Raw genomic sequence first — 13,627 nt, 5'->3', positions numbered from 1 at the left:
AGATAAATCCCAGAAATCAGAATGAACCCCTATGATTAGTAATTTCAGTATCATAATACATTACTGGTTAAGAGTTTGGACTTTGAATCAGAAAAGCTGTGTTAAAATACTGACTGTAGCTCAGTGCCAGAGCGCTTGCCTAGCATGCACAAGGCACTGAGTTCAATCTTCAGCACCATATAAAAATAAACAAATAAAATAAAGGCATTATGTCCATCTAAAACTACAAAAAAAAAAAAAATACTGACTGTAGGCAGGTGTGATGGCCCACGCCCATAATCCCATGGACTATGTAGGCTGAGGCAGAAGGATTGTAAATTCAAGCTAGTCTCAGCATCTTAGCAAGGCCCTAAACAACTTAAGGAGACCCTGTCTCAAAATAAAAATGTAAGAAGGTCTGGGGATGAGGCTCAGTGGTTAGGCACCCTTGGGTTCAATCCCTGGTACAAGAAAACAAAATGAAAATACTGATTTCATTTCTTGGCATCTAAGATATTATGGGTAAGTTACTCCATCTCTTTAAGACTCTATCTCCATATATAGAGTAGGAATGATAATTAATTCTTACCTCATCAGGAGGGTAATATGGATGAAGTACTTTGCACAATGCTTGGCATATAGTAAACACTCCATAACTAATAGGATATAGGATGACAACATCAATGTGCTATTGTGAAAGGCCCTGGAGTTCTGGACTCTGTCCAGAGTTCAAGTCTCAGTTTTGGTCATTCAATAATAGGAGGAGGTCTTAAACAAGTTATTTATCTTTACTAAGCCTGATTGCTCATCTATAAAATGGGGATGATAATACCACACCAAAAGATTCTTGTGAGAATTAATTAAATTACACTTTGCAGATAAAGTGCTTAGAACCATGCTTGGCTTATGTTTCAATAAATGTTGATTGGCATTCTCATTCCTTCCTTCTGTTGCTTAAATTCAAAAAAGTTTATAATTAGCTAGAACATTACTATACCATTCAGAAGGGGAAAAAAGGAATAAAGCTAAAATAAAGTTACTTATAAAAATAAAATTCCACACCAGAAACTTTTAGGAGAAACAGCATGGAGTGGGAGAACTATATCAGCATTATAGACACACACACATACACACACACACACCAAAAAAAAAAAAACTCAAAAAATTTGAATTTGTTGCCAACAGTGTCTACAACATATAGGAATAGAAGTTAACATATAGGAACAGAAGCTAAAAAAATAACTTTGAATTATAATCTCCTTAAAAAGAAATATGTTATGATTGAATTGATCTATTCAATATTACCTGCCCAAAACAAGTGTTTCTCGTTAAAACATACCAATAGTTACCAAATGTTGTTTAAATTTTCAACCTTCAAATGTAAATGAATAATATGTGCTTTTTTATTTAATGTGATTTTAAACATCTTGTTTTTTTTTAACTAACATCCTCTTATTTAACCTTCGATTGTTTTTCCATTTTATTATTTTAAGTTTGCTCTGCGTCATTCAGACAATTTTAAGAATAACCACCAGATGGCTCATCCCAGAAATGATCTAACTTTTGGTTTTCTCAGGAATAGAATTCTCATAAATTCCTTTTGGCATGATATGATGATTAAGATAGCCATATCTGTAGTTTTTTTCCTGACTAGTCCTTTCAACACTGCATTTGGTTGAGAAAATATAATTTTTCTTCTCCTTACTGTTTATAGCTAGTATTATATTTTTATTTTTTAGTAAGAATTTCAGTTAAAGGTCTGCAAAGTCTATATCCATTTGAACAAAATGTTAATTGTACTTTATTAGATGTGCCTGCCCTAGAGTAACCTACTTGCATTGATGTTGGACAGCTGCCAACCTTCAGCTTAATGTCATGGTTGTAATTCAATTGTTAGACTACATGCTGGTTTTCAAATATAGTTTTACAAAACAGGAACAGTAGGGGGCATGCAGTGCTCAAGATGTTTGTTATCACACCGTATTAGGAGACCATATTTCACTTTCTGAAATCTGTGGTATTAGCTATTTTAATACTTAGAATGGTATTACTTTTAAAAAATGTACACTATGTGTATAGATAGTATTCTCTCACAAATAATGATTTTACTTGTCAGAATCATACTGCTGCTTTGTGGTATTCTGCTCAACTTACTCTAGGCATATGTGTGTGTTTGTGTATGTGTGTGTGTATACAGAAAATTTCTAACTTAATATGTGACTAGCAACTGTACACACTGAATTTTGCATTTTGATTTTCAAATAGTGTACTTAACTATGAAAATGTTATGTAAATGGTAAAGCACTATGCAAATGATAGCTATCATCATTGTTTCAGCATTTAAGATTTTATTAAGGAACACTCTAATTCTCATTACATATGTGAATGCTGATCTATCTTTAAATATTCAATAGCTATAAAATGAATGATTATATAAGGCAGGCAACTACTTCCTTTATGTGGGATATTCTTGTTAACAAAATATATTCATAAATGCCCAACTTAGTGCCTATGCATCCAAATGCCAAAGAATTTTTCAAATTTCTCCTGTAGGAAATGCAGCAGTGGAAAGTTTTGGCTGAGTAAAGATAAAAATATCATTTTTTCAATATGACTGCCTTTGCAAAACTCTAGAGTAAATTACAGCATGAGCAAACATATGACAAGTGCACCTGTTCATTGACTCTGGAATGTGATGGTCCATGATGAATAAGAATCTTCACAATTTCCACATCTCCTTTCCAGGCAGCCAGATGAATGGGAAAATAACCTTTGTTGTCTGCCACATTTGTTGATGCCTCATACTGAAGTAGTTTGAGAACTATTTCCCTAAGAAGGAACAAAAATAACAATAAGAGCACAAAAGAAAATACTGCTGAACAACACAGATTTTATTAGATAACTAATGAAAGTTTATTGAATAATTATTAGATAATTAATGAAAGTATAATAAAGTACATTAAGGAAAGTATATTGAGCACCATGCAAAGTGCTAAAACATAATGTTGAGTTTAAGAGTTTGCCTATTCAACATGCTATTTTACTTACCTAGAAAACAATCACTGCTACATATGTGGTGCACACAATTAAACTATATTTTAGTATTTTTCAGTGCTGGGGATCAAACCAGGGCCTTGTGCATGCTAGATAAGTGCTCTATCACTGAGCTAAGTCCCCAGCCCCAAGGAAACTACTTAATAGAATTTGGGCATAATATATCCTATCTCATTAACCAAATGAGTTAAGTAAAATTTTTTTAAATGATACTTCCTTCCATTATTTTTAAAAGGTCTTTCCAGATATCCCATATTTGAGATTTAGCACAGAAAAACAGTTACCATAATACCTCTGAGATACATTAATGGAACTTATATATCATGCTACAGAGAACTGAAATAAGTGATTTAAGACAAAAATAAAAGAAAAAGAGACAAGTAGGTAAAAGGCCCAACAAATTAGATACAGTACTAGCTCTGGTTTAAAAAAATTAATAACTTTTCAGTCATGGCATACAACATACTTTGAATGTGTGATGTTCACACTTTAGTATTCCCCTTTCTTCTCTAAGCACAAGAAATGATTTCTAGAGGAAAATTCATTTGAGAGATCAGTTCCACCACTGCCGTAATTTCAACACACAATATAATCAACTATAGGATTTTGTACTCAATCCCCACCTGGTTCTTTAAAAATCTTGAAATAAATACTCAATTTCATGAACAATTGGTTGATAATTATTAGTATACCTTACATTGAACTTTGTGTAAAACATTCAACAGCAGTAATCCTAAATATATACTGTATTTTTGTTTGAATGCTTTAAGAAGCAAATTCTAAAAATTCACTAAGCAAAATCTTAGACACACACACATATAAATACAGAAAGACATAATATACAATTACATTGTATACTAAAGTTATTTCTGATATAACAAATCACCAATGGAGAAAGTAAATGTAAAAAAAAACTAAATTTTATTTTTTCATACAGACTCTATAAGATACAAATCAGAAAAGTTGAAGGAAGTTTGAATAAAAGCTGAGTTAGAACTCTGGTAGCTCCAAAGAAAAAATTCACGTGATAAAATACAAAGTACTAGCAAATGGTAAAAACACTATCCAAATAATCTGGCCTAAACATTGGACTTAGATGCTATATGTATGAAATCATAATAAAGGAACAATGAATATGTTACAAGAAATATTTAGAAGGTTTCAAGGAGTCTATTTTTCTAATATTAAGATTTCTGAGAATTAAGAAATAAACTTTATCTTAGCATGGCTTTCTTAAACCCCAGTATTATTTTATAGGCTCTAAACTTAGAAGGCTTAGATTTGAGTCCCAGCTATGTAAACTACCTAATGTTGAAAAACTTATTTAGTCTCACTTTTTCTTTTCTGTATAAGATATTGTAGAATATCTACTATTCAAGACCAGTAAGAATATTAAATTACACAAGTCACTTGATAAATAGTAAAAAATTATGTAACTATTAGTACGTGTCTCAAGCAAAAATAAAATCCTTCAGAAGTGAAAAATGCTTATAGAAAATCACCTTTAAAAAAGAGAATCTGAAAACCAGAAGGAAACTTGAAGACCATCCAATTCACGTGGTTCTTCTCATTTCTCTTCCACACAAGAGTTATTATATAAGGTCTCCCATTCTGAGATAAATAAATACCTATAGTGCAGTAATGATGATTCAATCAACACTTACGAATATCAAAAGCAGCTAAAACCCAGAGGATCTGGCTTGAAGTCCCAACTTTCTACTACTTGGTTACTGCGAGCAAATAAAATAATCTCTATCTCTCCTTCAGCTATTGCTAATATAAAATTTAGAGATTATATCTTGTTGCCAGTCTCAAAGGGTTATGATAATTAAATGACAAAAATGAGACTGTAAAATTAAATACAATCAAAAGCTATTACTATGGCAGGTTATTGCAATGTTGAACAATTCCAGTAATTTTTTTAAATAGAAATATTTCAGCATTTAAAAGGTCAAACAGTGCTCAAGGAAACTAATCAAACTAAATATATGTGGATCTAAAAGGGAGAATTTATCCTACCACAATACAGACTTCCCCAAATTATTGTTAAAGACAACTGTCAGAATTTCTTAATGTCTAAGAAAATAAAATAAAAATTTTGAAACTTCCATACACTATTTACTTTTGCTGTGTTTAGATAAAGTTTGAGCATGTCCCCACAGGGTTCATTGTTGAAATTTAATCCCCACTGAGGCATTAAGGTGGAAACCTAATATAACTATGGTAGTTAGAGATGGAGCCTTTGGAAAGTGGTTAAGGTTAGATAAGACCATCAGGGTAGTAGAATCTCCATGATTGAATCCTGGTGGCATTATGAAATAACACCAGAAGAGAGACACAGACCCATACAACTACATCCTGTCCCTTGCCATGTGGTGGTACCCCATACCACCCTGGGCCTCTCCCAACAAGACAGTCATCACCAGATGCAAGACGTGACTCTGGACTAGAATTAAAAGCTAAATAAACCTATTTTCTTTATAAAGTTACCCAGCCTCGAGAACTTCACTATAATAATGCAAAACAGAATAATACAACTTTCAAAGGGTAAAGAGAAAAAAACTTATGGAATCACCAACTCTATTTCCTTTTACTCTGATTCAAACCATTCAGAATTTCATTTGTTCTTTGGCTCAAATTTTATTGATATTTTTAATAATATATGTGATATGAAATTATTATTCTTTATCAGGAATATATGATGTAGTAAAAACTGCCAATTTAAAAAACTGATTTATTTACTGATAACTTATACTGTATAGTATTACCACTAATATCTATATCAGAAAAGGGTAATCTGTATATTTATAAAACTGCCATTGGCAAACAATAAGATCCTAACTAAATACTATATTGTTGAGAGCCACAGCCGAAGGGGCCCCAGCAAACTTCCAGCTGCCAGCAAACTTCCAGCTGCTGGCTGATGATTGGCTCACAGCGGCCCCAGCAACATCTAGCTGATTGGCTCCTCTGCGGTGATGCTCATTGGGCTGTTTCCCTGCCCTTTCAGACCACGGAGCTGCTCATTGGGGGACTTTTTTGGCTCCGCCCACGTGACCCAGCCAATCGGCCTCAAGAGCAGGAGGATTGTGGGAGGTGGAGAGAAGCTTGGGTGGGAGAGAGAGGCTTGTGGAAAGCCGGTGGTGGCAGTTGAGGCTCTGAGGGTTTTTCCTGAGAGGCTGTTTTGTTTGGCGTGTGTGGTTCTAAAAATAAAGTTAGTTTCTTTTGACAAGTGGCTCCCGATTGTGCCCAGCCAGACTGCGGCATTTGGTGGCTCGCACGGGGAGCGACTGAGGGTAAGTGAAACTGCTCACCCCTGAGGGCAGGGCGAGAGGATGGGTAGCCATTTTAAGATTCTTCTTTTGTTATTTTGTTTCACTTTTGTTTTAAGTTGCCTGTCCCTGGAGATGTGTAAGATGGAAGAAAAACCGCTCACATCTGAGGAACAGATAGGGAGAAAGGACGGATGGACATTTCAGGAGGCTATTATAATGATTTTGTGTTGTTCCAATTTTGTTTCACTCAGTTTCAGTTTTGTTAGGCGTTATCTTGTTGGGTTGTATTATAGTAGAAATACGGGATCAGAAATTAGTAAAAAACAAACTGAAAGAGTGTTAAGTAAATTGTTAGAGGAAGGAGGCATCTCAGTAAAATCAAGAACAATCAGGGCATACGTTGATACAATACAAAAATGTAGCCCATGGCTTTTTAAGGAGGAGTTGTTAAATATATCACAATGGAACCATCATGGTGAAGATTTAAAAAGAATAGAAAAGAAAAGCCCAGGGACTCTGCCAGTTGGCACATTGCCATTGTGGACGTTCATATCTTGTTTGCTTAGTCCAAAGCCTTCAGTTCAGACAATGGTAGAGGAAGAAGAAGACATAATGATTCAAGTAAAAGAGAAGGTCTCTCAAGTTAGTCAGACAGAGGAAAAGATTCAAGTAAAAGAGAAGGCCTCTCAAGCTAGTCAGACAGAGAAAGAAAGTGTAAAACAGAAAAAGCCATCAGGGGGAAAGTTACAACAGGAGACTGCTACTAACACCTTTCTATCACCAGAGGACGTAAGTGTCCAACTAACAAGGCCACCTCCATATGCTGGGAGGTCCCCAACCGCCGCAGTTGATAGTTGGGATCCTGAGACAAGATCTCAAATATTAACATGCCCTGTATTTGAGGCAGGAGGGCAGCGATTTTACCAAGTTTTAAATTTCAAAACAGTGAAGCAGCTAAAAGAGGCTGTAACAACCTATGGTCCTCAAGCACCCTTCACTGTAAGCATGGTCGAATCCATTAACAACTTGAACATGACGCCAGCAGATTGGGCTAATATGTGTAAAGCTCTGCTAAATGGAGGACAATACCTGTTATGGAAGGTTGCCAATGAGGAATTTTGCAAGGAGACGGCTAGGCGAAATGCAGCAGCTGGTTATCCTCAGAGAAATCTAGATATGTTGTTAGGAAAGGGACCTTATGAGGATCAGCAGCAACAAATTGCATATGATCCTGGCGTATACGCACAAATTGCTGCAGATGCAATTAAGGCATGGAAGACTTTACAAGGACATGGAGGTTTACAAGGTCAATTATCTAAGGTAATACAAGGAGCTAATGAACCTTATGCTGAATTTGTAGATAGGCTTATTCAAACAGCTACCAGAGTTTTTGGGAATACAGAACAAGCAATGCCATTACTAAAACACCTGGCTTATGAGCAAGCGAATCGTTGGTGCAGAGATATCATTAGACCATGGAAACATGAAGATTTAAACACATATATTAAATTATGTAGAGACATTAATGAACAAGAGCAAGTCGTGGCAGCTGCAGTAAAACAGGCTTTAGATGCCAGAGACATTAATGAACAAGGGCAAATTGTGGCAGCTGCAGTAAAACAGGCTTTAGATGCCAGGCCAAGAACATGCTACAATTGTGAACAAACAGGACATTTTAAAAGGAATTGCCCCATTGGAGGAGGGTTTAACAAAACTAGGTATCAAAGGAGTAGAATACCAGGTATTTGCCCACGATGCCGTAGAGGGAGACATTGGGCTAATGAATGCCGTTCTCAAACCACCATAGAGGGTACTCCATTATCAAAAAACGAACAAGGACCAGGTGTTTATCCACGATATCGTGGAGAAAGGCATCGGGCTCCATTGCCAAAAAATGGACAGGGGGGCCCAATGCTCCGGGGCCCAAAACCACAAATATACGGAGCACTGGAGGAACCCAGCAACCCCATCAGGGTAGTGCCCAGGACACATTGTCCATTACATCCCTCATCAGACAAACCAGAGGGAGCGCAGGGTTGGACATCTGCGCCTCCGCCAGAGCAGTACTAACTCCAGAGATGGGAGTTCAAATCATTCCCACAGGGGTGAAAGGACCTCTTCCCAAAGGAACAGTAGGCTTATTATTGGGACGCAGCTCTTCTACTCTAAAAGGACTTATGATAAGTCCTGGGGTAATTGATCCCGATTATGAAGGTGAAATAAAAATTATAGCCAGTTCTCCAAAGGGTATATCAGTAATTTCACCAGGAGATAGAATAGCACAGTTACTAATAATATCCAGCCTACATGATAAATTTTCCAGTCGTACTGTAGAAAGAGGTTCCAAGGGATTAGGCTCCACAGGTGTAGATTGGGCTATGCTTTCTTTAAATTTAGATTCTCGCCCCATGCTAAAACTAAATATTCAAGGACATGAATTTAATGGGCTACTGGATACAGGTGCAGACCTTAGCATCATCTCTCGTCAAGAATGGCCAAAACATTGGCCATTACAACAAGCCACTCAAACGCTTCGAGGCCTAGGAGTGGCAACTAATCCCCATAGAAGTGCAATGGTATTAGATTGGAAGGATCCTGAAGGATGTGAAGGAACTATACAGCCATATGTATTGGATCATCTTCCCGTAAATTTATGGGGACGAGATGTCCTAGATCAATTAGGTTTGACATTAACAAATAACATCAACCAAAATGCACCCAGTATTATGACTAGACAAGGTTTTAGGAAAGGAAAAAGATTAGAAAAACAAGAACAAGGTATAGCAGCACCAATACAAATAGATCAAGGAACAGAAAGACATGGGTTGGATTTTCAGAAAGGGCCACTGAGACAATAAAAATTACTTGGAAATCAGAAAGACCAGTATGGGTTCCTCAGTGGCCCTGACTAAAGAAAAGATACAAGCAGCCCATGACCTGGTCAAACAACAATTAGCAGAAGGACATATACAACCTTCTGTATCTCCCCATAATACTCCCATTTTTGTCATCAAAAAGAAATCTGGTAAATGGAGATTATTGCAAGATTTAAGAGCCATTAATAATGAGATGGTTATTATGGGACCTGCTCAATCAGGGATTCCTCAGTTGTCTGCTTTGCCAAAAACCTGGTATGTTTTAGTTATAGATATTAAAGATTGTTTTTTTTCAATTCCAATTCATCCTGAGGATAGTCCACGTTTTGCATTTACTATCCCTGCACTGAATCATGAAGGTCCTGATCAGAGATATGAATGGAAAGTACTCCCTCAAGGGATGGCTAACAGCCCAACTATGTGTCAAATTTATGTTAACAAAGTAATCCAGCCACTTAGAAATCAAAATCCTGAACTACAAATATTTCACTATATGGATGATGTATTATTAGCACACAAAGATAAAAACACATTGCTAGAATGTTATGCCACACTTACAAACTTATTAAAAAATTATAATCTAGAGATAGCAATAGATAAAGTACAATTAAATTTTCCAATTAATTATTTAGGAGTTCTATTATCCTCAACCATGGTCTGTCCACCAAAAATTCAAATACGAGTAGATCAACTCAAATCACTTAATGACTTTCAAAAGTTATTAGGAGACATAAATTGGATAAGGCCTTATTTAGGTATACCAACAGGAGAGTTGGGACCGTTATTTGATATCCTAAAAGGTCCATCAGATCCAAATTCATCCCGAATGTTAACACCTGAAGCAAGAAAGGCATTAAAAATCATTGAAACATATATGGAAAATATGCATTTGGATAGAATTGATATAAGTTTGCCTTTATTATTTATTGTACGACCAACAAAAAATATTCCTACAGGAGTATTTTGGCAAGAAGGTCCATTATTATGGATACATTTATCTTATTCTCCTAACACTATTCTTACTAGGTATCCTGAGGCTGTAGGACAATTAATACTCAAAGGAATAAAAGCAGCAAAGGGAGTGTTTGGAATTTCTCCCAATAAAATTATTACTCCATATACTATGAATCAAATTGATGAGTTAGCTAATGAGTTAAATACTTGGGCAATAATCATGTGCAAATCTAATGTTTCATTTGATAACCACTTACCATCTAATCCTTTATTGTCTTTTTGGTCATTGCATCCTGCAATTTTTCCAAAAATGACAAGAAAAACACCTATCATGAATGCTCCAAATATATTCACTGATGGGTCAAATAATGGTACAGCAGCAGTAGTTACCCCTGATCAAACTTTTACATTTTTAGTACCCAAACAATCAGCTCAAAAGGTAGAGCTTAATGCAGTTTTACAAGCTTTTGTGATGTTTAAAGATTCTGTATTTAATTTATTTTCTGATAGTCAGTATGTAGTTAATGCTATAGTATCTCTTGAAGATGCTGGTAGGATTTCCCCTTCCTCTACTGTTTTCTCTTTGCTTTCCACTATACAAAGTCTAATCTGGGACAGAAAAGATCCATTCTTTATAGGACATATCAGGGCACATACAGGATTGCCTGGAGCCCTTAGTTTGGGCAATGATTTAGCAGATAAAACTACACATGACATACATATTTTCTCTACACTAGAAGAAGCTATAAATTTTCATAAAAAGTTCCATGTCAATGCTAATACTTTACAAAAGCGTTTTAAAATAACTAAGGAACAAGCTAGACAAATAATAAAACAATGTCAAAATTGTGTGACCTTTTTACCACAAGTTAATCTTGGAGTCAATCCTAGAGGATTGATACCTAACCATATTTGGCAGATGGACGTCACACACTTGCCAGAATTTGGAAAATTAAAATATTTGCATGTTACAGTTGATACTTCTTCTGGATTTTTGATGGGCTCCCTTCATGCCGGAGAAAAAACTAAAGATGTTATAGTTCATTGCTTACAAAATTTTGCCACTGTGGGTGTTCCAAAACAGTTAAAAACAGATAATGCCCCTGGTTATACTTCTACCTCTTTTAAACAATTTTGCTCAACATTTGGCATTACTCATATAACAGGAATCCCATACAATCCACAGGGACAAGGCATAGTTGAAAGAGCTCATCAAACTATTAAAATGTACTTATTAAAGCAAAAAGAAGGAATTGGGAAGGGGTATATATTCCCCAAAGATAAACTTAAAATAACCCTTTTTACTCTAAACTTTTTAAATTTGGATTCATCAGGACTTAGTGCTGCGGAAAGGCATATGTGTCCAAAAAATGTGCATAAGCCCAAGGTACTTTGGAAGGATATTCTAACAGGACAATGGAAAGGTCCTGACCCAGTAATTGTCTGGAGTCGGGGGTCTGTTTGTGTGTTTCCACAGGGAGAACAGCAGCCGATTTGGATTCCAGAGAGATTAACCAAGGCCCTGACCCAGTGATTGTCTGGAGTCGGGGGTCTGTTTATGTGTTTCCACAGGGAGAACAGCAGCCGATTTGGATTCCAGAAAGATTAACTAAAGCAATTTCTACAGACCAAAAAGAAGATGATTTGGCTCAAATCCATAACAACTGATATCCAAAACTCCACTTTGGCTATTCTTACATCTGCAACAGAACCAGGATGCTTTTTTCAATATCTATTTTATTATTGCCCTTTGCCATATCATGAAGTTCTATTTTGTTTTTTGAGCTCATACAGACCTAGGTTAATGTTTTGCTGATCAGTTCTATTTTTTTTGACTATAGAGTTTTTAAACATTGCAATGGAGATTTCACCTGTAAAAAGTTTTAAGGCCTTTACTATAATGTTATGTGTTGTATGTATTATATTATGTGTGCACACTTGTGTTTTGTGTTATATGTTTGAATGTATGTATGTCCATATATCATATATGATGAGTGCTCATGATAAAATGGATCCAAATATTTTTTTTCACGTGATTTATATGGTTTAATTTAAATTGGGTAAACAAGTGTTGAGGATTGTTTTAATATGTAAACAAAAAAGAAGGTTAACAGATCTGTTTGTTTACTTTCACCTTTCCTTTTCATTATATTTAATAATTCTCTTAAAGACAATGTAAATTGTTAAGAAAATTGTTTTCTTTTAGTGCCTTCTGTAATGTTACATAATTTTTTCTTTAGCCATTATTGCCAGAATTCCTATCTTCATCCCAGTGCTGGTGAAGTCAAAGATAAAACCAATCTACACCTTCTGCAATAGCCATCACTGAACTGCTTGCAGAACTTGCCTGGACACATTGTGAGCTCACCTGTATGCATTGTGAACTATCTGTTGGTGCAGCGACTTGTGGTAGTGTTGGGGTATTTTTGCTGATGATGTCATTGGTGGTACAATTTTTCCAAAAGGAGCCGTCAATTGGCTTGGTGTATCTTCCTCCCTTCTGCTTGTCATGATCGTCCAGCTAAAATTTGGGGGCCAACAGAGGTGAGGCAAAGAACCTCACCCCCCCGCTGGTACAAAGACCTCTCCACAGGTGTGGCTGTATACTGGACCGGTAGTCAGTGACGGGTAAGATCCAATTGCAATGGTACCAACCTAAGGACCATATGTACTATTGGACAACCTAAGGCAGGCACGGTCCCTAAGCCACATGCTTGTTGTTTAAACAGAGAGGGGGAGATGTTGAGAGCCACAGCAGAAGGGGCCCCAGCAAACTTCCAGCTGCCAGCAAACTTCCAGCTGCCAGCTGATGATTGGCTCACAGCGGCCCCAGCAACATCTAGCTGATTGGCTCCTCTGCGGTGATGCTCATTGGGCTGTTTCCCTGCCCTTTCAGACCACGGAGCTGCTCATTGGGGGACTTTTTTGGCTCCACCCCCGTGACCCAGCCAATCGGCCTCAAGAGCAGGAGGATTGTGGGAGGTGGAGAGAAGCTTGGGTGGGAGAGAGAGGCTTGTGGAAAGCCGGTGGTGGCAGTTGAGGCTCTGAGGGTTTTTCCTGAGAGGCTGTTTTGTTTGGCGTGTGTGGTTCTAAAAATAAAGTTAGTTTCTTTTGACAAGTGGCTCCTGATTGTGCCCAGGACGCATTGTCCATCAGATCCCTCATCAGACAAACCAGAGGGAGTGCAGGGTTGGACATCTGCGCCTCCGCCAGAGCAGTACTAACTCCAGAGATGGGAGTTCAAATCATTCCCACAGGGGTGAAAGGACCTCTTCCCAAAGGAACAGTAGGCTTATTATTGGGACGCAGCTCTTCTACTCTAAAAGGACTTATGATATCAGGAATATATGATGTAGTAAAAATTGCCAATTTAAAAAACTGATTTATTTACTGATCACTTATACTGTATAGTATTACCACTAATATCTATATCAGAAAAGGGTAATCTGTATATTTATAAAACTGCCTTTGGCAAACAATAAGATCCTA

The 13,627-nt window shown here is 36.6% G+C and overlaps 1 protein-coding gene across 11 annotated transcripts in view; it reads right to left on the bottom strand.

Moving 5' to 3' along the window:
- Anks1b (ankyrin repeat and sterile alpha motif domain containing 1B) overlaps window positions 1-13,627 on the bottom strand; it is a 1,117,917-nt gene that overhangs the window by 919,612 nt on the left and 184,678 nt on the right. For all 11 annotated transcript variants that reach the window (XM_058571278.1, XM_058571279.1, XM_046419347.2 and 8 more), the window contains one exon: window positions 2,652-2,808. In XM_058571278.1, coding sequence (XP_058427261.1) covers window positions 2,652-2,808 — 157 coding nt within the window. The remainder of the gene's footprint in view (window positions 1-2,651; window positions 2,809-13,627) is intronic.

This window comes from Marmota monax, unplaced genomic scaffold (assembly GCF_021218885.2).
Source record: "Marmota monax isolate L192 unplaced genomic scaffold, Marmota_monax_Labrador192_F-V1.1 WCK01_AAM20220418_F8-fsc00036, whole genome shotgun sequence".
Lineage (NCBI taxonomy): Eukaryota > Metazoa > Chordata > Mammalia > Rodentia > Sciuridae > Marmota > Marmota monax.
This window is presented reverse-complemented; position numbering and strand designations above follow the sequence as displayed.